Source organism: Vipera ursinii (assembly GCF_947247035.1).
Source record: "Vipera ursinii genome assembly, chromosome: 1".
Taxonomy (NCBI): Eukaryota; Metazoa; Chordata; class Lepidosauria; order Squamata; family Viperidae; genus Vipera; species Vipera ursinii.
The window spans coordinates 153,728,431-153,751,970 of NC_139512.1; the positions used below are offsets into that span (position 1 = coordinate 153,728,431).

The window sequence follows — 23,540 nt, forward strand, 5'->3', positions numbered from 1 at the left end:
GTGAAACAGTGCATATTTCAAGATGAAAAGGAAGAATACATCTAAGTTTTGTCCTTAAAACAAAAATCCTTTAAGAGATCTTCAGCTTGATCCACTGGCAGCATAGGTATCAAATCAATTACCTTCCACAAGTCACAGTTAACTTGTGTGATTGCTGTAAGGCAGGGGTGTCAAACTCAATTTCATTGAGAGCCACATTAGCATTGCGGTTGCCCTTAAGGGCCGGGTGGGTGTGGCCTACTGGGTGGGTGTGGCTAGAGTGCGTATGGCCTACTGGGTGGCGTGGCCAGCTCTACATCATTCGCATCAAGGGTGCCTATGGGGGCCCGGGCAGGAGTGGGACAGATCTGAGGGTCTCTGGCAGAAGGAGGTTCTCTGGGCCAGGGCCAAGGCAGTGGGGGCCGTTCCCTCCCTGTTTCCAGGATGGTTTCGCGGGCCACATGAAACCACTTCGCGGGCTGGATCCGGCCCCCGGGCCTTGTGTTTGACATGTCTGCTGTAAGGCTACATTTTATTTTACATTTTTGAAAAAAGACCTTGACATAAATCACATTCACCATTATTTGTGACATTCATAAGAATGTTCTCCTTGATTGGATTAAAAAGTTGGAGGACCTATTTGTCACTCCTGTCTTCTGAAATACATTTTAATTACTGGGAGCAATATACCGTATATACTTGAGTATAAGCCGACTCGAGTATAAGCCGAGACCCCCAATTTCACCCCCAAAAACTGGAAAAAGTTGTTGACTCGAGTATAAGCCGATCCGCCGTTCTGCAAGCCTCTGCCGCCAGCAGAGGCTCGATCCGCCATTTTGCAAGCCTGAATACACAGGAATACCCTGTGTGGCCTTGGCTCTCCGGGAAGCCCTGGCTGTCCGCTTCCTCGCTCCACGCTGCTATTCGGGGCCCGCGCGTTCCCCCGGGCAAATCGCGGCGCCCAGCAGGCGAGGAAACACGCCCGCTCCAGTCGCCCCCCCTTCCCTCAGGAGACGCGAAGCAAGTGACCGCCCGGAGCTTACCGGTGCTTCCAGGATCGCGCGCACCTCTCCCAAGCCGCCGCCGTCCGGAGACCTGCCGAAGTTTGGGGAGGTTTGGGGAGGTGCGCGCGCACCTCCCCAAACCTCGGCAGGTCTCCGGACCTCTGCGCCCTGCCTGCCTGCTTCTTTCCGCTGTGGAAAGAAGCAGGCAGGCAGGGCGCAGAGGAACGGAGACCCGGCGATGTTTGGGGAGGTTTGGGCGCCTCCCCAAATATCCCCAAACGTCGCCGGGTCTCCGTTCCTCTGCGCCCTGCCTGCCTGCTTCTTTCCACAGCGGAAAGAAGCAGGCAGGCAGGGGGCGGAGGAACGGAGACCCGGCGACGTTTGGGGAGGTTTGGGCGCCTCCCCAAACGTCGCCGGGTCTCCGTTCCTCTGCGCCCTGCCTGCCTGCTTCTTTCCACAGCGGAAAGAAGCAGGCAGGCAGGGCTCGGAGGAACGGAGACCCGGCGACGTTTGGGGATATTTGGGGAGGCGCCCAAACCTCCCCAAACGTCGCCGGGTCTCCGTTCCTCCGAGCCCTGCCTGCCTGCTTCTTTCCGCTGTGGAAAGAAGCAGGCAGGCAGGGCGCAGAGGAACGGAGACCCGGCGACGTTTGGGGATATTTGGGGAGGCGCCCAAACCTCCCCAAACGTCGCCGGGTCTCCGTTCCTCCGCCCCCTGCCTGCCTGCTTCTTTCCGCTGTGGAAAGAAGCAGGCAGGCAGGGCGCAGAGGAACGGAGACCCGGCGACGTTTGGGGAGGTGCGCGCGCACCTCCCCAAACCTCCCCAAACTTCAGCAGGTCTCCGGATGGCGGTGGCTTGGGAGAGGTGCGTGCGATCCCGGAAGCACCAAAGCCTCGGCCGCGCACAAGTCCTCAGTAAGTTTTTTTTGTTGACTGGAGTATAAGCCGAAGTGGAATTTTTCAGCCCAAAAAGTGGGCTGAAAAATTCGGCTTATACTCAAGTATATACGGTAATTGTTTAGTTTCCAAATATGTCAAGCTTCATAATTTTATCCCAAAATACTGTATATACTCCCCTGTATTTTATTTTGCTTTGTTTCATGGATTGCAGTTTATTTCCTTAGGCAAGAGCACAGATAATGAATTACCAGACTGCCACAGAACAACTGGAACGGACATGGGTTGGCTAGTGAGGATGGGGCCATACTTTGGAATAGGGCAGTAGAAAATTCAGCATTATGATTTATCTAGCAAATCCAGGAAAAAGCAGGTAAATAAATGAATTGTTTGCTGGCAAATTAATGTGAAGGGTTTGATACCAATGATTAAGAACATTAATTGCATATAAAGGTTCCAGAGATGATACATGAGATCATAACACTCTAAAAACTAGATAAAAGCCTCATACCAGGGTAACAATATTTGACATTATCAGGACATTGTAGGAGATTAGCTGAATTCAGGAAAGACATACTTCAGTATTAATGGAAAAAGATGAGAGATTATTTTTCCTGGGAATATTAGAGAATGTATAAAGATCTCCTTGGAGGTACAAACTCACAAATTCATCATATAAATAAAAATAAACACCCAAAGATTAGTAATGTGCTAAATCAAGCCTTCCAAAGGAAAGCTTCAGGATGTCCTTATTGCTTACCAAAAATGAAGCATGGAGGAGACTGGTTGATCCTCCCCTGAAGAAAGAATACGAGATCTGGCTATTGTTACATTATCTTGCTTTGATGTTACCTTGGCTTTAAAATTTAGCTTAATCTCTGGATCAAGATGGTTTCTATGTGATAGTTTGAGAAGCTGTAATTATTTCTTCCACGCTAATAGAGACATTACAAGTAAAACATTGGTACTAGCTGGGTGAAAATGGTCACAATGGCATAGTAAACCACAGCTGGATTTATATAAGAGCAATAGTGTCTGCATTGTTCTTGTACTTATTTCTCTACAAACTGGTGCTATTGACCCACAGATCAGTCCCGAGCTGACTCTTTAAGAAATGTGAATCTTTGGTATCTATTGATGTAGCTGGGCCCAACTGGGTAAACAATTGGATCTTATTTTGGTGTGTTTTCACCATTTAAAATCCTGTCCCCCATCCTGAAACATTATTTTACTTTAATGAAATTTTAAAGGAAAAGAAGCACAAAATTAATCCATGATAAAAATTATCAGCTTTATTCTTTTGGCTTGTTAGTAAGATGGTTTATAATTCTTTATGCTAAAATATTCTTCTACATGCAATTCATCAATATATATTATTAGTCAGTAGCCAAAGTAAAAGAATAGGTTTACTTCATTCCTCTGTAAGAAACAGACAAAAGAAAGATGGCCAGATACATTGGTTTTCGTTTTGCTATTTTGTTCTTACAGAAAGAGGACACTTAGTCAGCCTCTGGGGACCAAGTTATAGTTATGATGTATCTAAATGCAGTACAGATCAAGAAGAATGCTGCAGCAGATGTAGCAGTAGTGAAATTTAAGACCCAGATGTTTGTGCAAGTACTATGAGAATCAAGCATTCATTAAATCACAGACCCAAAGCTCTCCTTTCACAGGCAAATCACACATCTGCAATATACTTCACATTCAGATTTCTTCCCTTTTTCTAACTGAAACTGCTAGGTACAGACACAAAATATAGCAATAACAATCTGATCGTCTCCCCCCACCCCCATTGGCGTGTTAAAATGTATTATAAAATAACGGTTCAAATAAATAAATAAAACATATCAACTGCAAGCTGACAAATCAAAGTGATTTAAAAATAATATAAAATATGCTTTTATAAAAAGTTTTATGCATTTATATTTTAACCCAATTACAATGTTCATAGTACATTTTGTTAGTACAGTAATGTTACAAGTCATAGAATAATTAGTAAAAATTATACAGTAGTTATATGAAGCATCAAATATAAATAGAATATCTCTTCAACTAGTTTCTTTCAGCTTCAGACACACGTTTTCCCCTATCAACAAAGGTATTTTGGGCCAAAAGATCTAGATCCTGTAAATAAAATCCAAATCACTCTAATCAGAATAATTTGTAGAACTTTACTAAATTATACACATCAGCCCCAATTCCAAGCATGGCACGTTCAATTAATTTAGGATTTTCTCTGTTTCCCCTTTGAGCTAACTAAGGTGACAAAGCTCTTATCTGAAAGTGACAAGGAGTATACAAAAAACTATCAAGTGATCTTTTTTTAAAAAAAAAACACTTCACCCAACTACAGTAATGAGCATTCAACAACTGTATAATTTACCAGATCCGCAGAGGTTAAACAGTATTTTCCAAAAATCTCGATTCTTTTTTAAAAGCTTCCACATGTGTCACGGGAAGAAAGTTTTCCTTTCTCCTATGTGAGAAAGTTAAGTGGACTACCTTTCCTAAGGCAGTACCTGACATTTGCCCTTTTCTAGGCACAAGGGCACTGTTTATTGAGTGGGCATTTTCAATCTATAAAAATATTTTAAGAAATTAACCTAGAACCTTTGCAGCTGTAGATGTGTTGAACAATTATCTTTCAAATAGTGATGATAATTATTCTCTAATCTTTTGAGAGCTAGGCTTATATCCAGTAATTCTAGAGCTACTGGTAGTTTGCAAGAAAAAAGAAATGACATATTTAAATAAGCCAAATGTATAATTATTTTGGTTTATTTCACTTAATTTATTAGATTGCTATGGCTGCCCACTCTAGAAGGCTGTAGATGGCTTAAACATAAATAAAAAACAGTAACAACAATTATGATCCACATAAAAGAAACTGAAATATACTAATTCAAATATAAACATTCACAATAAAAGAAGAAAAGTCAACATGTTATTTGATTCAGTTTACCTATACATTATAAACTGTATAGAAACTTTTCTTGTATTATATAGCATAAATAGGTAAAAATTACAAACTTATGCAACCCTGAAATTTGGATAAGTCATGGCTCCTTGTTACTGGTAGTTGCTTACTTCTCCATCATGCAAGGGGTAAGAAGTAGAGTATGCCTTCATGCAAATCTGTTATCTGTACATGTTTGAAAATAACAGTAAACTAACTGGCCAAATAAATTCAAGGGATACCTAATGCGCTAGAGACTTGGGACAGCTCACAAAATGCCATCATAAGTATTTAAGTTACTGGACCCTATTGTAGTTGTCATATAATTTTAGAATGAATGAATGAATCAATCAATCAATCATATCAATCAGTGAATCCATGAACAAATGGTAAAAGCTAGTCTTACTATCAAATGCAATGCATACATTGTATGCTATAGTACTGCATTTTAGAATATGTGTATTTCATTTTTGATTATTTTAATAGTTTTTTCCCCCATGTAGTAGTAGTTACAGGAGAATACATATGAGAATGCAAAATTCATTTAGCTTTTGCATTCTTATGTACCATATCTCACAGGATTCAAGACTTTTTACTCTAAGGAAGTATCACCTCTGAACACATTCCTCTTCTAAAATATGAATATATGTACGGTATGTATTGCCAAAACATGAAAAACTATCTATTTAAAAAAGTCAGAATTGATACCCCAAGTAGCAGCTAATTCAGACTGTTTTGGAAAGGAAAATCCCACGAAGCTACATTTAGCATTCAAGTTGTGCCAGACAGCAGCCTACTGTATATTCTTAAAGAAGCTATCAGTCTCTTTAAAGGTGAGCAGATGTCAGATAAATTCAAACAGCCAATGGCGTGAACAGTGATAAACTGCAAATAAATTCTGGAATCAGCAACAGCCAATAAAGAAGATTGGTAGGTCAAGCTGCTGGCTGACCTTGCACAGTGATGGGGGAGGAACTCCAGTCCCCTCGTTTCTATTCTGGGCTCGGTTTTAGTAAACAAAGCTGGACAATAATTTTTTTTTTCAGGGTGAAATTTGCAGGACTGAAGGATCTTGCAGATAACTTTGGACAAGCCTACAAATGTCTGACAAAAGTTTTAAGCCTACAATGGTTAAGTTCCCCAATGATCCTATCTTTATGATAAGTAATAAAGTTAAATATATATGTATGTATGTATGTATATATAAATGTATTTGAAAAATCAATTCTGTTGCTGGACATCATCACAAACAATGATTTGTGAACAGAAGTACAATCGCACTAACGATTTTGTCAAACGTGAAGTAAATGGCAATTGAGATGCACACATCGGATACAATTATTGCAGCAAGGGAATAATTTTTGGTTGTTGTTAACACACACACACACACACACACACGCACGCACACAAATGCTAATGCATTCTTACAGCCTATAGTAATTTTGTGAATCCTCTTCATCTGTGCAAGCTGGTAAGAAGAATTGATTTTGTCCTCATAAGTCTGTTACCATACTATGCAGTCAACAATAAAATTACAAGTACCTTGGATGCATGAATATATTATTTTGATATAGTAGAAACGGTAGTTTGGCATAAGCTTTCAGCAAGATTCCTGTTAGTATCAGTACTACTTTTCTCATGCTGAAAACAATTTGGTGTAGACAGAATTATAGGTCTGCTTCAGGGTTACTTTCTGTAATCCTTGTCATCTTTACCTTTTTCTTCTTTTTCTGACTTTTCTTGTTCATATTTGTCTGGTTTTGTTACACTCTCATAGGAAGGAGGTGAAGTTGTGGAGGAGCTTCTTTCTGTCTTTTCCAGAGCTAAGCTCAAACTTAATTTATCAAAAGCCATTTCAGTTTTGGGAGGAAAAACATCCCCATCCCTATATAAGTATGATGTATTGCACACCGGTTTCCTTAGGCGATAATGCCTAAAGGCTCTCTGAATAACCTTAGCTGATTCCTCCTCAAGTTTCCGTTTCAGGGTAGTTGTAATTGGTTCATAGGAGACTTTTGAGGGATTAGCAGCCATGAACCGATCTTCCATTTGCACACGAAGGGCGTCCATTTCATCGCTTTCACCCAGAACACGCTTTGTAAAGGCAAATAAGATATCCAGGCAGTGAATTCTGTCACCACTCACTATGGGCAGGTCCATTGCAGTTAGCTGAACTTTGTTTGGTTTTGGTACTAGCAGAGGGGGCTCTAGTGAGGCAGCAAAATCAAAGAGTTTGCTGACCTCTATAAACTGTGTTGCACCTGGATCAAACTTTTCCCAGACCTCATAGAACATCTCAAAGTCATCTTCCCCTAGCGGTTCAGCACTTTCTTCAGTAGCCACGCTGAAGTTCTCCAAAATGACAGCAATGTACATGTTCACTACAACTAAAAATGAGATGATAATGTAGCTGACGAAAAAGAAAATCCCAACCGAAGGGTTGCCACAGTCTCCTTCGACAGAACTTCCCGGATGAACCCTTTTAGGGTCACAGTCTGGCTCCTTGTTGAGAATGGGAAGCAGCAGTGCATTCCAACCACCAGAAGTGGTAATTTGAAACAGACAGATCATGCTGTTAGCAAACGTTTCAAAATTGAACATGTCGTCGATCCCAGCTTCCCTTTTAACATAGGCAAATTGGGACATTCCAAATATGGCGTAGATGAACATGACCAGGAAAAGGAGGAGACCAATGTTGAACAAGGCAGGGAGAGACATCATCAAGGCAAAAAGCAGGGTGCGGATCCCCTTTGCCCCCTTGATTAGACGCAGGACTCGACCTATCCTGGCAAGTCGGACCACTCGAAACAAGGTGGGGGATACAAAATATTTCTCAATGATCTGTGAAAGGCACATACCTACAAAAAAAAAATCACTACGAGTTAAAATTGTAGTTATATTTTCATACATTTATTATATATTATTGTAACTTTAAATCAGGAGTGTATTATTACCATAACTTTAAATTAGGATGAAATAACATCCTTATGACTTCTTTTATCAGAAATTGGCTCTATCCCTCTTTTCTAAGTCATATGACTGAGAAAACAGGAATAGGACACTAAGTCAATGTATCCTGTGCACAAAAATGAATCATTTTTTTTTTTAGCAAAAGTGGGAGAACTATCAGAAAACAAAACATTTTTTGTGCACAGCACACGACATATGCAACTCATTTTTATTCAGAGTTTTTCACAGAGATCCATGAATTCTGAGAGCTTAGAATTGCGTTTGGTCTTTAAGTAAGATCCTGAGGAAAGAGGCTTCCATGTTTAAAACAGGAAGGTTTTAATTATAATTTTAGGATTATTGTAATTAAGTAAATTATAGTTATCTACTTATTTAATACAGGCTCTTTTCTGACATATTAACTATTTAAAAATTTTAACCTTTTTTTCTATGGTTAAAAAAGAAAAAATTCTAGCATTTTATTACAGTCTATTTGTGATAATTTCTTAGAAATATGAATATTAAAGTGTGTGTTTTCATAATATAACTGAATAAATATATTTGTTTACTCAAAGAAAACAAAGGATAAAAGCTATCTCAGGGAGCAGCCAATAAATTCACCAATTAATTATGACTTGCACTAAGAATAGTGTTTTTCATCTGTACGTGAAATCACATGAAAGTGCTTTCTATGATCTCTGAGGTAATATAATGCTTTTAACAATTTATCATACACAAATTAATAATACAAACAGGCTTTGTAAAATGTGAAGCCAAGAATACCGGGTATGTCATCAGCAGTGCTTAGTAATTTATACCAAATGTCCAGAATATTCAAAAGACAATTTAGTCTGATTTTACTTCAAAAGTTTCTTACCTACAATGGAGAATATGACAACCACAAAATCAAATATATTCCAGCCAATAGTGAAATAATAGTAACGGAGAGCAATCAATTTCAGGAGACACTCCGCAGTAAAAATGACAATGAAAATCAAATTAATCCAATATAAAATATCTTCTACGGAAGGGTCCTGGTCAGCTGTTTCCACCATCATAGTGAGCATGTTAAGACAGATAAGAATCATGATGCCGATGTCAAAGGCTTGTTTGGTTACACAATCAAAAACAAAGCCTTGTATTTTATTCTAAAAGAGAAAAAAACCAATTTATTATTATTTCCTGAAGGATTGGAAATCATTTTATTAAGTTACTTTTTCAGTTATTGATAAAAAGGATACATTTTTATTTCAATTAAACAAAGTATTTTATCCCTATTTGTTTTAGCCAGTTAAATAAATAACAAGGCATTCTTACTGATGGCCTGGGTATAGGTTTCTGTGGCTTTTTGGATCCCAATTTTTTCATGGCATTATAGTATTTTTTTTGTTCTTCTGTCATAAAAATATCTTGACCTCCTAAGTAAAAAAAGTAAAACAAAATGGTTATAACCCATTTACCTCACAAGGACAAAGCTGTATATGGTAGTTTAAAAAGGTTTTGAAAGAAATCGGTTAACAGTTTCCTCAATAAACTAAGCGATCACAGGATAGAAGGCAAGTTCTTCCCTTGAAATTCTACTAACCAGCTAAAACAAAGCTATGAAAAATTCTCCAAATGAAGGAATGTGGAACAGTGGAATTTTTCATGTATTTCTATTGCAACTAATGGTTATTATGTTTTCATAAAACATTCTGGAGATAGGAGAACATAGAATGGGCGAAATGTACTTTAATACTATATTATTCACGATAGATAGAATAATAAGTGATGGCAACGAGTTTCAAAAAATATTTCCAAATTGATATAATGGAATTAAAATGGCACAAATAATTCAATGTACAGATAGTTCTCGACTTACAACCATAACTGAGCCCAACATTTCTGTTAAGTGAATCACTGCAGTGGTAACATGGCTTCCCCATTGATTTAGCTTGCCAGAAGTTTGCAAAAGGTGATCACATGACCCTGGGATACTGCAATTGTCATAAATATGAGTCAGTTGCCCAGCATCTGAATTTTGATCACGTGACCATGGGGGAATGCTGCAACGGTTGTAAAAAAATGGTCATAAGTGAAAAATGGTGGTAAGTCACTTTTTTCATTGCCACTGTTAACTCTGAATAGTCAGCAAGTGAACTGTTTTAAGTCACGGTACAGCTGTAGAAAATAATTATCTGGGGGCCAAAAATCTAATATTTAATTTAATTTAATAATATTTCTATACCGCCCTTCTCCCTAAGGACTCAGGGCGGTTCACAGGGCAAAAATAGAATACAAAATACAAACATTAAAAAGAAATTAAATGATTGCCCAAGTTTAAAACAATTGATATACAATTATAAAACCCCAAAGATAAAATTAAGAATACAAAAAATAAAAAACCCCACCAATCCCCATCAGGCTAGGCCGGCTTGTACAAACAAAAACGTCTTGAGATCGCGACGAAAGGAGCGAAGATCGGGCGCCATCCGGAGCTCTACCGGTAACTGATTCCACAGCTCCGGAGCACCCACAGAGAAGGACCTCCCCCTGGGGGCCACCAATCGACATTCTCTGATCGGTGGCACCCTGAGGAGGCCCTCTCTGTGGGAACGCACAGGGCGCAGGGAGCTTGATGCCGGCAGCAGATGTTCCCTGAGGTACTCCGGCCCCATGCCATGGAGGGCTTTGAACACCATTACTAGTACCTTGAATCTCACCTGGAAAGCAACTGGTAACCAATGCAGCTCACGGAGCAAAGGTGTAACATGGGAGTATCGGGAGACTCCCAACACAACTCTCGCGGCTGCATTCTGTACCAGTTGGAGCTTCCGGGTGGTCCTCAAGGGCAGCCCCATGTAGAGAGCGTTGCAGTAGTCCAGACGAGAGGCCACGAGCGCATGAGTGACCGTGCATAAATCATCCCGGCTTAGATAGGGCTGCAACTGGCGCACCAGGCGAACCTGGGCGAAAGCCCCCCTAGTCACAGCTCCTATATGGTCTTCCAAGGTGAGCCGTGAATCTAGGAGGACTCCCAAGTTGCGAGCCCTATCTACGGGGGGTAATAGTTCACCCCCCATAGCAAGAGGTGGAATGTCCGAATAAACCCGGGATGAAGGTATGCAAAGCCACTCAGTCTTGTCGGGGTTGAGTTGAAGTCTGTTCCTCCCCATCCAGACCCGAACCGCCTCCAGGCAACGGGACATCACGTTGAGGGCATCACTGGGGTGGTTTGGGGTTGAAAGGAAACTCCAAAACCACAAATGATCTCACCCAGCGGTTTCATGTAGATGTTGAACAGGAGAGGCGAGAGGACCGACCCCTGAGGAACTCCACAAACGAGAGACCTCGCGGTCGACCTCTGCCCTCCTGCCAACACCGACTGCGAACGTCCCTGGAGATAGGAGAACCACTGTAAGACCGTGCCTCCCACTCCCAATCCCCTGAGACGCCGCAGCAAGATACCATGGTCGATGGTATCGAAAGCCGCTGAGAGGTCTAATAGGACTAGAACAGAGGAATGTCCCCTGTCCCGAGCCCTCCAGAGATCATTCACCAGCGCGACCAATGCCGTCTCCGTGCTGTGCCCGGGCCTGAAACCCGATTGGTACGGGTCTAGATAATCCGCTTCATCCAGGACCAGAGGGAGCTGATGTGCGACCACACTCTCAACAACCTTCGCAAGAAAGCGAAGGTTGGAGACAGGACGGAAGTTATTCAATACAGCTGGGTCCAAGGCAGGCTTCTTGAGGAGGGGCCTCACCACCGCCTCCTTCAAGACGGCGGGGAAGCTACCCTCGTTCAAAGAAGCCGATATAACTGCCTGGAACCAGCTGCGTGTCCTCTCCCGGGCTGCATAAACCAGCCAGGAAGGGCACGGGTCCAATAAACATGTGGTGGTGCTCAGCCTCCCCATGATCCTGTCCACTTCCTCCGGAGTCACAGAATCAAACTCATCCCAGGTGGTATCGACAAGACCGCCCGTGTCCTGATCGCCAGACTCTGCCCAGTCAGAGTCCAGACCGGTCCAAATCTGAGCGATTTTGTCCGACAGATGCTGGTTAAACTCCTCGGCACGACCCTGCAAGGGATCCTCCCTCACCTCCTGATTTAGGAGGGAGCGAGTCACCCTAAACAGGGCGGCCGGGCGATTATCTGCGGACGCGATAAGGGTGGCGAAGTGGTTAGACCTCGCCTCCCTTATCGCAGCGAGATAAGACCTAATGTGGGCTCTTAGTCGCAATCGGTCGGATTCGGATCGGCTGGATCTCCAATCGCTCTCTAGGTCCCGTCTCCGACGCTTCATCTCCCGGAGCTCCGCAGAGAACCATGGAGCTCGACGGGATCTGCACCGGGTCAGGGGCCGCAGGGGTACAACTCGGTCAAGAGCCTATGTTGCTAAAGTAAAATGAGGCCCCAGATTGTTGGGGACAATATGCTGACTGTGCAGACTGGTTAGAGGGCTATAGAGCACTGTGAAATGATATATAAGTCTAAGTGCTATTGCTATTTGCTGGCCATGCCAGCTGGATAAAGGTAAAGGTTCCCCCGCACATGCGTGCTAGTCGTTTCCAACTCTAGGGGCCGGTGCTCATCTCCGTTTCAAAGCTGAAGAGCCAGCGCTTGTCCGAGGACGTCTCCGTGGTCATGTGACCGGCATAACTAGACGCCAAAGGCGGACGGAACGCTGTTACCTTCCCACCGTAGTGGTCCCTATTTTTCTACTTGCATTTTTACGTGCTTTTGAACTGCTAGGTTGGCAGAAGCTGGGACGAGTAACAGGCGCTCACTCTGTTACGCGGCACTCGGGATTCGACCCGCCAAACTGCCGCCCATCTGATCAACAAGCCCAGCATCCTAACCCACTGAGCCACCGCGTCCCAGCTGGATAAGGTGTGCTAAATGTGGTGGATGGTTTAATGCAGAGTCCCCCAACCTTTTGGGCACCAGGGACCGGTTCCATGGAGAGAGATTTTTCTGAGGACTGGAGGGAGCGTGGTTTTGTGTGCTGCCTGCATCCCGCGGATGGGCCTTTGCTTGTTTGTGCGGACCAGTTGCTGGCATGCCACGGCCCGGTACTGGTCCAAGGACCGGGGGTTGGGGACTTTGGCTTAATGAAAGCATTAGGATCTAGCTGCTGCGTAGCAGGCAAAATTAATATTGGGAACTTTAGTTGTTGACCTTTCTTAATCTGTTACCATATGATTTAGGTTTATATTGTTAAGTTTACTATTGTATAATTACTTTTAGCTGAGGATTTTGTATAAATCTTAAAGTGTCTTATTTTGTTGGATAAAATGGCTGTATTCCAAAATAGAATTAAGAATTTTAAAAAATAAATATTTTAAAAGTAGTAATCAGAGACTCGACTTTTTTTAGTCATTTAATGGGCTGTATGTAAAACAACAAGGGAGATAAGAGAAAAGGAGCTCTCTAAAAATCTTGAAAAGTGCTTGTCCATTCTTTTCTATGCAACAACATAAAATGGAATACATTTTTTATTTCATTACAAATACTGAAAAGAACACTAGACTATTGAATTTTTGCCATTTAATATTCCAAAATGTTAGCTATGAAAAGATAAATAATATCAACAAATATCTATGAGAATTTATTCTTCCATTATAACAATTATGTCAATTGTGGACAGCCTTCTCAATGTTGTAGGATGTTATAACAATTAGTATATTGAAGTGAAAACTAATTATTTAATTTTATTTATTTATGAAATTTATTGGTTGCCCATCTTGTATCCAATGGCTATGGGCAGCTTACAACATAAAAAACATTGAAAACCATTAAAATCATCCATTATAAAAACACAACCAATAAAAACAATTAACAAATGTTAATGAATACTTATCTTCTTTTTTTGTTGGTTGAAATTATCAATGATGACGCCAATGAAAAGATTCAAAGTGAAGAATGAACCAAATATAATGAATCCGACAAAGTAAAGATACATATACAAGTTATACTCATACTGTGGTTGCTTTTCTACCTATAAAATAAGGAGGCATGGCAAAATATTATCCAATGAGCTTTCAGGAATGATGAAGAATTTGTATGCTAAATATTTGCTGAATATCACCATAAAGGAACAATGAAATAATGTACAGAATTTATTTTTTCCTTCCTAGCATTTTCTCACACATGCAGCTTCCACTTTTTTTGGATCAACTGAGTCTTGATCCATTGGTTGTGACAGGAATTGACTGACCAGTTTGTCATAGCCGTGGGTTAAGGTAGAATGACTGCCCCAAAGTTACCCAGCCAGCTTTCATATTTAAGGCAGGACTAGAACTTCTGGTCTCTGGATTTTTAGGCTGCTGCCTTAACTGCTAGGCCAAACTGGCTCTAGTCTATACAGAATATATGATTATATCTTGAAATCTATTTCCTTCATTAATTTCCCAGGAGGGCTAGGAGGAAAACACATTAGAAGCAGCAAGCCAACGTGAAAGAGGTCCACCTGGATAACATACTTCTATAAATGGAGCAGTGTGGGATACACTGCTGCAATAATGGAAGAATCTGGTATCAGCTTCCTTGATGTTATTCTCTTCAATAGTAAATACTGGAAAGAAGAAGACTGAGAATTCATTTTAGACGAATTAGAGGATGGTCAAACTACGTCCCAAGCAGTTCTGAAGAAAACAAAATGGCTGCTCTGTTGGTGAGGAAAAGTTCAGCTCATGTACCACACGCTTTCTCAATGTTGTTATAAATGCCGAGAGAAATGAGGGAGATGAATGACAACTATTCAAAGGTCTCTTGGCAATGAGTAATGAATGATGATCTTGTATTCTTGGCTATTAGTGGGACACCTCCTAACATGGAAAGAAAAGCAACATTCCTCTACTTAGGTTTAGGTATCTGACAAATAATTACTCTGAAGGTCTTGTTATTCTTACCAAAACAGAGAAGCAAAGAAAAAAAGTAAAAGTCGAGGCAAAATTAAGGAGATGGTGCTGTTCCTAATTCATAACCCAGGATAAAAGTCAACTTTCTGCTGCTTAGTCCTAATGAATTAAGCCTTCTAAACTCCAGATTATCTTCTGACATCTAGACACCAAAGCTTTGATGTACAAGAAAGATGTTCAAAGCATCTGGCTACTGAATGGATCTGACTAAAAGCAGTAACATTAGTTTGGTAATGTTCCTTTATATAATCTGAAAGCAAAGCAAAATCTACTTATTATGAGCACATGGAGATTTGTCATCTTATACTTACTCCTGTTGAATCAACAGCAGCATACATTATTTCCATCCATCCTTTAAAGGTAGCCTATAAAAAAAGTATCAGTGTTGATATATAGCGGATGCTGTTCCATTAACAGAACAATGGATGCAACCTAGACTTCAAAATGAAAACACCTACTGTATTTTGAATGAAATGAAAAGCTTCAGAATAAAGAACTGTGCTAGTATACAAATGACCCTGAACTAAGTTTAAGTAAATTTAAGCCAAGTAAATTTTCTACAATTTTATAACTTAGCATTTGATACCTGCATAAGATGACCAGCAATAGTGACTAATGCAAATGCCAATATATTTAGCATTGCTGGTATGGACTTTCCATCTAGTTCTTTACTATCCTTATTTTTAACAACCAGTACTCATTTTCACACGTTTCCTTCATAAAGAAGAATGATGTTGAAGCAAAGCATAAATATGTTAGAATGGAAGAACTGAAATGGTGAGTCATGGCTATGTTACGCAAGTCACTGAATTTACTGAGCTGGATCAGTTCAATGGCTTTCATTTGACAAAAATGAAAAATGGTGAAGGTACAGCAAAAACTCTGCCAAACAAAATGCTCTGTTGATATGTTGTTCCTATATGCTAAATATTGCTTGCTTGGAAAATAGGGATATCAACTGATAAGGTTTGGCTAATGCCTCCATTTGTTTCCATTTTTCCTATGAAACCTAGTATAGATGGAAAGTTATTACTAGCATCAAAGTGATAGTTACTTACAATCTGAAGAAGAGAGAGATATCCAGCTCCAACATTGTCAAAGTTGACTCTAACATTTCTCCATCTGGCATATTCTAAAGTCTCACAGACATTTTTAAACGGAACGATTAAATGTGAAATCCTTACTCCATCTGTTTTATTAACACATTCAAAGAATGTGCCAGCAAACAGATTTACACCCATGATGCTGAAAATTAGCCAGAATATAAGACAAACAAGAAGCACATTCATAATTGAGGGTATGGCTCCTATCAGGGCATTCACCACCACCTGGAGACAGGGGAACAAAAATGGTGCAAAAGGTTGTCGGTCTATATCCAACAGTTTTATGGCACCTGAAAGATTAAATACATTTGTCCCAACACAAAGAGGACTCAGATGCACATCAGATGCATGAGTTGCTATCCAAAATTTACAAAAACGATGAAAAAGAAAAAGAGGACTTAGAGCAATGTGGAGACATTTCCTGAAATTTAAATATATAAAACTAATCATAGACAATTCACTAGGAACATTCTCATAACAAACATCACATTATGCTGATGTGGGCCACCAAAAAGCAGCAGCTAGTAAGAACTGCTCTTCTCTGTCAGTAGCACCAAAGAAATCTCAGGAATATAAAAACAGAAAAATCTTAAATATTATGTTTCCACAATTATTTTATAGGGTAGCTGTTGTTGTTTTTTTTTTAAAAAAAGAACCTCTGGAATTTCAGGGATTGACAATTTATAATGATTCTATTTGACATATTTGGACTGATTTTTCAAGAGTATGCAAGTTTTGCTGTGAAAGGGGAATTCGTCGGAGCCAAATGCATTGGTAGGGCAAAGGAGTGGTGGGTGGAATAATGAAATATTCATCCTGACATCCTGATGCATATAGAAGGCATGGTGGGATTTGCACTGGGAGACAGGTTTCGCAATCTTTTATTGCTGTGGCTTGTACCAGGTACTTATGATTTCAGCTTATAAATAGCAACATCATCTTCAAAACAAAATAATGAAGATGTGGTGAAGGGCAGGTATAATAATACAGTACAATGAAGACAAACCAGAAAGCAAAATGAACATGGGCCAAAGTCAGAGGGATGGGATGGCTACAGTCAAATAAAGGACTGCAGACTAAGAAGAAAACTGGTTGTTGTTTTTTCCCCCCAGACTAAGACTAGGTAAACGATGAAATCTTCAAATATTAAGGAAACAATGAAACAAACGTAAGTAAAAATATCATGCTTAAGACTTTCTGATATTTTTCACATTTGTGTAGCTTTCTGAACTGACCTAATAATAAAGTCAGTGTTCTGATGCACTCTTGGATATTTGTTTTTTTTATGGGCAACTTGATTTTTGTGCAAACAAAGTATCAGCAATAGCTTCACTTTAATTTGCAATACAACGCCCTTTCAACTCAATCCAGCTATTTTATTAACAAAAATGTACCAATCGAACAAACGGAATATCAGTATATATATCAATCCACATATGTCCACATAATCAAAGAAACCTTCTCAATCTTATTTCTACTTATAAAAGCCAATCAACCAGAAAGACTCTGTGGTGTTATTCACACCCTTTTCAGAGAGTTGAATTATTGTAAAGAGAGGAGCTGCCTTCAAAGACAACTGGGAAGCTACAATGGGTTCGAAATGTGGCCGTCAAATTGGTAGCACAGAAAACCTATTACTGCAGAATGCTGTGTATTCACAGTTGTTGCAATGCTTGCCAATAAGCTTTCACAAGCAGCTCAGTACAAGTAATCCTCGAGTTACAACAATTCACTTAGTGACCTTTCGAAGTTACAACATAACCTCCCCAGGTTCTCATGACACAGTCCCGAGATTATGAATGTTGTAGCACTACAGCAGTCGTTCACCCTTGTGAAGGACCGTGGAGGCCTTGCAGTATTCGCTCTGCCTCGGCCAGGTCTCCACAAGCACTGGGCCTTGCAAAGATCTAGCGAGGTATCTCCTCCTCCAGCCTCCCTGGCACGGTTTCTTTGCCTGCTCCTGGCACTCCAAAAGTGGAGCGGTGAGAGCAGAGGGAGAGTGGGACGAGCGTGCCCTGCTTGGCTTCCCTGATTCACGAGGCTGCCTGCCGCTTCTGGAGTGGCAGGCAGTCTCAGTGAGTCTACCCAAAGGCTTCCAGTCTCACCGCAAAAAGATGACATCACGTTGCTTCAAGCCTCCCGTTGGCTTGTAAAGGTTTTTCGCGCAGAGACTGGAAGCTTCTGGGGGCCCATGATCTGACGGGCCTTCAGGCTCTCATTCTCTGCAAAAGTGGATGAAGGCCTGAAGTCCCATGAGATCGTGGCCCACAGAAGCTTCCGGTCTCTGCATGAAAAACGTTTGCAAGCCAACGGGAGGCTCGAAGCAATGAGATTTCGCTGCCCCTAAGCCTCAGCTTGCAAATGCTTTTTGCACCGAGACTGGAAGCCTTTGGGGGAAACTCAACGAAGCTGCGCACCACTCCAGAAGCAGCAGGCAGCCTCGGTGAGTCAGAGAAGCTGAGGGCTCGCTCATCCCCCTCTCCCTGCTCCGCTTTTGGTGTGACAGGAGCAGGCAAAGAAACCATGGCAGAACGGCTGGAAACAGCTTGCTAGATCTTTGCAAGGTGAGTCTCCATAGGCCCAGTGACTGTGGAGACCCAGCGCAACAGGATTGGGGGAGGGGAAGCAATTGTGGAGAGAATGAGGTATCTCAGTGGGTCGGGGGAGGCCTTGGGTGGTCTTAAGCAGGTGGGCTGTTCCATCACTAGATCTCCCATGGCCTTCCCCACTCTGAGATACCTCATGTGCACTTAACGACCCGTGCATTCGATTAGCAAATGTGTGGGCGAAAGCAAGGAATTTTCACATTCATTTCACATTCACTCCAGCGAATCCTCAGGTTACGAATGTAATTGGCAGGCTCCATTACATGCGTAACTCGAGAATTACCTGTATGTTAGTTGTTAGTTATAAAGCTCTATGCAGCCTGACTCTGAATTAAAGGCTGCCGTATAGGTAGTCCACGACTTACACCTATTAATTTAGCAACATTTGAAGTTACAGCGGCATTGAAAAAAGTGACTTACAACCGGTCCTCACATGACCATCCCAGGATTCCCCAGAGTCATGTGATCAGAGTTCAGGAACTCGGTCACTGGCATGTATTTGCAACACTTGCAATGTCCTGGGATCAAGTGATGGCCATCTGCAACCTTTTCAGTCACCTTCCGACAAGCAAAGTCAATGGGGGAAGTTGGATTTGCTTAACAACCACATGATTTGCTGAACAACTGCAGTGATTTAACAACCACAGCAAAAAGGCCATAAAATCAGGTGTTATTCACTTAACAACAACCTTGCTTAGCAATGGTAACTCTGGTTCCTACCGTAACTGTAAGTCGAGGATTATCTGCACATCATGATTTTGTCTGCCCTGGGAAGGCATCTGGAGAGTAGGTCAGCCCAAGGTTGCGGTTTTGTGAAAAGAAATGAGAAACAGAAGGCAACCCACTTAGTGGGTTTGGGGCACCCCCTTCATTGTTACTGCTGGGTGCTTCTTCTATGCTGCACTTGGTCACCTTTCTTATATGTAAGATTTTTCATCAAGTATAAAATTTAATCTAATTTATTTTAAGGTATATTTTTTCAACCTATCTTAACTGTCAGGATTTACATCTTATTTTTAATTTGAATAAGTCTATAAAGCACTCGTTTTTCACACACTTCGTTTTGCTTTTTAAATTACAGCTAGTTTGGCAATAAACAAAGCAAAGCAATCTGCTCTAGGATTAATTTACGTCGCCTTATGTTGCAATTTTGCACAAGGTGGTTCTCAAATGGTTCTACAGATAGCATTAAAAGAACAATACACTTGGCTGTAAAACTATTTGCCAGAATGACTGTGGCTATGATAACCTTCTCTGCAAATCTTTATCCCTGTTACAGGGAATGTTTCTAATAGTGGAAAAGCCAAACAGCAGATAACTTCACCCAGCAAATACTCTACAGAAATCCCCAATGAGTCTGCATCTATGGAATAGTTTGTCACCAATACAGTAATGTTGGTCTTACTTACCCTCATTCCTTCAAAGCGGGATAAGGCCCTTAAAGGTCTCAAAGCTCTCAGGGTGCGAAGTGATTTAATAGGACCAAGTTCAGAATAGTTCAAGGCGTTGGCAACTAAACTTACTAAGGAAACCTGTTCAAAAATAAGAAGCAATACCATTATCAAAATCATGTCACTGAAGAGTTGCTGAAGAACAGTTATGGTATTATGTTTGAAAACATAACTACAAAAATAAATAAATTACCAGATGGGTTACCACCTCAAAGTAACCTATATTTAGATTCTGCTTTTTACACTGGTGGAATTCAAGGCAGGATACCTATTGTTCTGAACCAGCCCTCTTCTGGCCTTGTAGTAAGGCAAACCCCTATTCAGAAAGAAGAGACTGGAGAGCGTCCAAGGCTAAAAGGCATCTGCCAAGATTTAATTACGCAGTTAACAAAAACACTAGAGCTTGTCTTCTCAAGCGGAAAAGTTGCTTTCAGCAACCAGCCCCTCCCCAAACACTCCTTTTATAGAGAGCTCAGGGCGTGGTCTCCCTGTGCCTCCTCCCGAGGAGTCCCACAGCCTTTCTTTGTTTGTTCCTGCTCGACTGCCTCCTGCGTCGGGCGTCCTTGAACAGGGCCAGCTGTGGGTCATCTTCCTCCGCACTCTCGGGCTCACGCAGCTGAGAAGAGGTCCCCGGCTGAGGGCTCTGCAAAGCCTCCAAACCATCATCAGCCGGTTCGTTTCCCTCCCCCTCATCTGAGTCATCCGATACATCGGAGCCGGCTGTCGGACCCACAGGCTGGCCCTGAGTCACAACACCTATAGACCAGGGGTGTCAAACTCAATTTCATTGAGGGCCGCATCAGCATTGCGGTTGCCCTCAGGGGGCCGGGTGGGTGTGGCCTGGGTGGGTGTGGCCTACTGGGTGGGCGTGGCTAAAGTGTGTATGGTCTACTGGGTGGGCGTGGCCAGCTCTACATCGTTCGCATCAAGGGTGCCTATGGGAGCCTGGGCAGGAGTGGGACAGATCTGAGGGTCTCTGGCAGGAGGAGGGTCTCTGGGCCAGGGCCAAGGCAGTGGGGGCTGTTCCCTGACTGTTTCCAGGATGGTTTCGCGGGCCGCATGAAACCACTTCACGGGCCGGATCTGGCCCCTGGGCCTTGTGTTTGACATGTCTGCTATAGACAGTGCTTTTTTTGTAAAAAAAAAAAAAAGGTGCCGGAACTCACACGTCCTACAACCCGCCTTGCCTACCCTACAAGGTTCCATCCAAAAAAGGTGCCGGAACTCCGTTCTGGGCGTTCTATGACAAAAAAAGTCCTGCCTATAGAACTGTAGTCTTCTTAAGCAAAGTTATTGCATTAAGTGTTCTAGACTAGACTGTTTTTACACATTAATTGTCATTTCTTATCATATCATGTCCTTTCCAGGGGACTAAGGCCTGAAAAAAGGATACAATTTCTCACCTATTCTACTCTCACTAATGGCAGGCTTTTACTAATGAAAATCTAAAACCACAATGGCTGGTCACAGAATTCAGGTTTTAGATCTAAAAGTGTTCTGATTGCTGCATCTATAGAATACCCAAGTGAAGAGAAATGAATAAGTATCAAATACAGGAGAAAGAGTCCTGAGTGCAAATGGAAGGAGTAGGTAGCCCATAGGGAACCCCTGATGCAAAATCAAGAGGCACAAAATAAGATCACTGAAATATCAACTGTAGTCACAGATACTTCAAATCTGCGATTTCAACAGGGAGCGCAAAGAAGGCCGTTTTTTAATATAGGCAAAACTCTAGCAATAAAATATAGGCTATGGGAGATAAGATTTCTCAATTTCATGCACAAGGCCATGATCAACTAGATACAACATAAAGATTAAAGAGGTCAAAAAAAAGAAAATTTATTCTTCCTTGCTTTGAAACCTAAAACTGAGAAATCTGTGAGAATGGTTACGAAGTGTGGCTGTATCAATCTTCTAACTTTTTACTAACAAATTTCCTGATGGCAGTTGATATTTGCTGGAGCTATATTATGAGCCAAGACATTGTGATGCCTTGAGTAAAGGTGACCAGGCCAGCAACTGATGTTTTTCCCCACTGATGATTAGCCACTTTCTCTAGGGCACCTGAAAACAGCAGTCAAGTTTGGAAGGCAAAGAGCAGTTCAGGGGTTATGTAAAATCCTGCTAATTTTGGATGTTTGTTGCATCTGTCTCATGAGGTAGGCAAAATAGGCCCAAGCTTTTGCATTTTAGCAAGTATGCAAATGCAACAGAAGGTTTCAGGCTCTTAAATATCTTCTATTTTCATTGTGCCCACAAGTTCCTCTCGTGTTTTTTTTAAAGGAATATAAACTTATCACCTTGTAAAATAAAACGTTTACCATATCAATATGTATTTATGCTTAGCAGCGTGTGAATTTTTTTTCATTGGTCAATGTAATAAGTTAATGCTCTAAAGAAGGAGGTGTGATGGCCCAGCAGTTAAAGACGCTGAGCTTGACAGCTGGAAAGCTGTCAGCCCGGGTTTGAGATCCGAATGCAGTGCAACAGAGTGAGCTCCGGTTTCTGCCCCAGTTCCTGCCCAACTAGCAGTTTGAAAGTATGCAAATGCGAGTAGATCAGACATGTCAAACACAAGGCCTGGGGGCCGGATCCGGCCTGCGAAGTGGTTTCATGTGGCCCGCGAAGCCATCCTGGAAACGGTGAGGGAACGGCCCCCACTGCCTTGGCCCTGGCCCAGAGACCCTCCTTCTGCCAGAGACTCTCAGATCAGAGACCCACTCCTGCCCAGGCCCCCATAGGCACCCTTGCTGTGAACGATGTAGAGCTGGCCACGCCCACCCAGTAGGCCATACACACTCTAGCCACGCCCACCCAGTAGGCCACGCCCACCCAGGCCATACCCACCCGGCCCCCTGAGGGCAACCACAATGCTGATGCGGCCCTCAATGAAATTGAGTTTGACACCCCTTGAGTAGATTAATAGGTACCACTTCAGTGGGAAACTGCTGGCGCACAGTATAGCCATGCTGGCCACATGACCACAGAAAATGTCTTGGCTCCCTTGGCCAAGAAAGGGAGATGAGCACTGTGCCCTAGCAAGACTGAAAAGGGAAACTTTTACCTCTCTGCTCTAAAGAGTCAGCATTATTTTCAGTTGCCAGGCAGTATGAAATGTTTATATACAAACCAAACAAAAAATTCAATGTAATAATAAAATTAATAATCGTCCCCAATCTTAAGGTTACTCATTCTCTCTCAGCCTTGGGAAAGAGGCAAGGGTAAAACCACTTCCAAAATCTTGCCAAAACAACTGCAGGGACTTGTTCAGGCAATCACCAGGAGTCAACATTGACTCAAAGCATCCCCCCCTCCCCGTAACACAGAAAATATCAGGAGACACTACGTGAGAATACAACACTCGTGCCAAACATGACAATCTCACAAGTTTTCAAGAATTTCTCTTTTAAAATATAACTATTAACATTTTTTTTAAATGTTAAGATTATGGAGACCATTGTGATTGCTCTGATGTCAGGCACAATCACATGCTGCATTGTTAGCTTCAGACTAAGGTATTAAGGTAAGTAAATAAGAGCCTTGGTGGAGCAGTGGGCTAATGCCTCCTTAAGTAACACCAGCTGCCTGCAATTAGTGCAGGTTCGCATCCCACCAGGCTCAAGGTTGACTCAGCCTTCCATCCTTCCAAGGTAGGTAAAATGAGGACCCAGATTGTTGGGGGCAATTAAGC

The 23,540-nt window shown here is 41.9% G+C and overlaps 1 protein-coding gene across 1 annotated transcript in view; it reads right to left on the reverse strand.

Annotated features, from left to right (window-relative positions):
- Nucleotides 1-6,521: 6,521 nt before the first annotated feature.
- Nucleotides 6,522-23,540, reverse strand: part of LOC310632510 (sodium channel protein type 2 subunit alpha-like) — a gene marked incomplete at both ends in the record, with an annotated part of 64,215 nt that continues 47,196 nt past the window's right edge. The window contains 7 exons of the mRNA XM_083349740.1: nucleotides 6,522-7,693; nucleotides 8,662-8,932; nucleotides 9,102-9,202; nucleotides 13,626-13,767; nucleotides 15,001-15,054; nucleotides 15,748-16,017; nucleotides 19,808-19,930. Of these exons, the coding sequence (XP_083205866.1) occupies nucleotides 6,522-7,693; nucleotides 8,662-8,932; nucleotides 9,102-9,202; nucleotides 13,626-13,767; nucleotides 15,001-15,054; nucleotides 15,748-16,017; nucleotides 19,808-19,930 (2,133 nt within the window). The remainder of the gene's footprint in view (nucleotides 7,694-8,661; nucleotides 8,933-9,101; nucleotides 9,203-13,625; nucleotides 13,768-15,000; nucleotides 15,055-15,747; nucleotides 16,018-19,807; nucleotides 19,931-23,540) is intronic.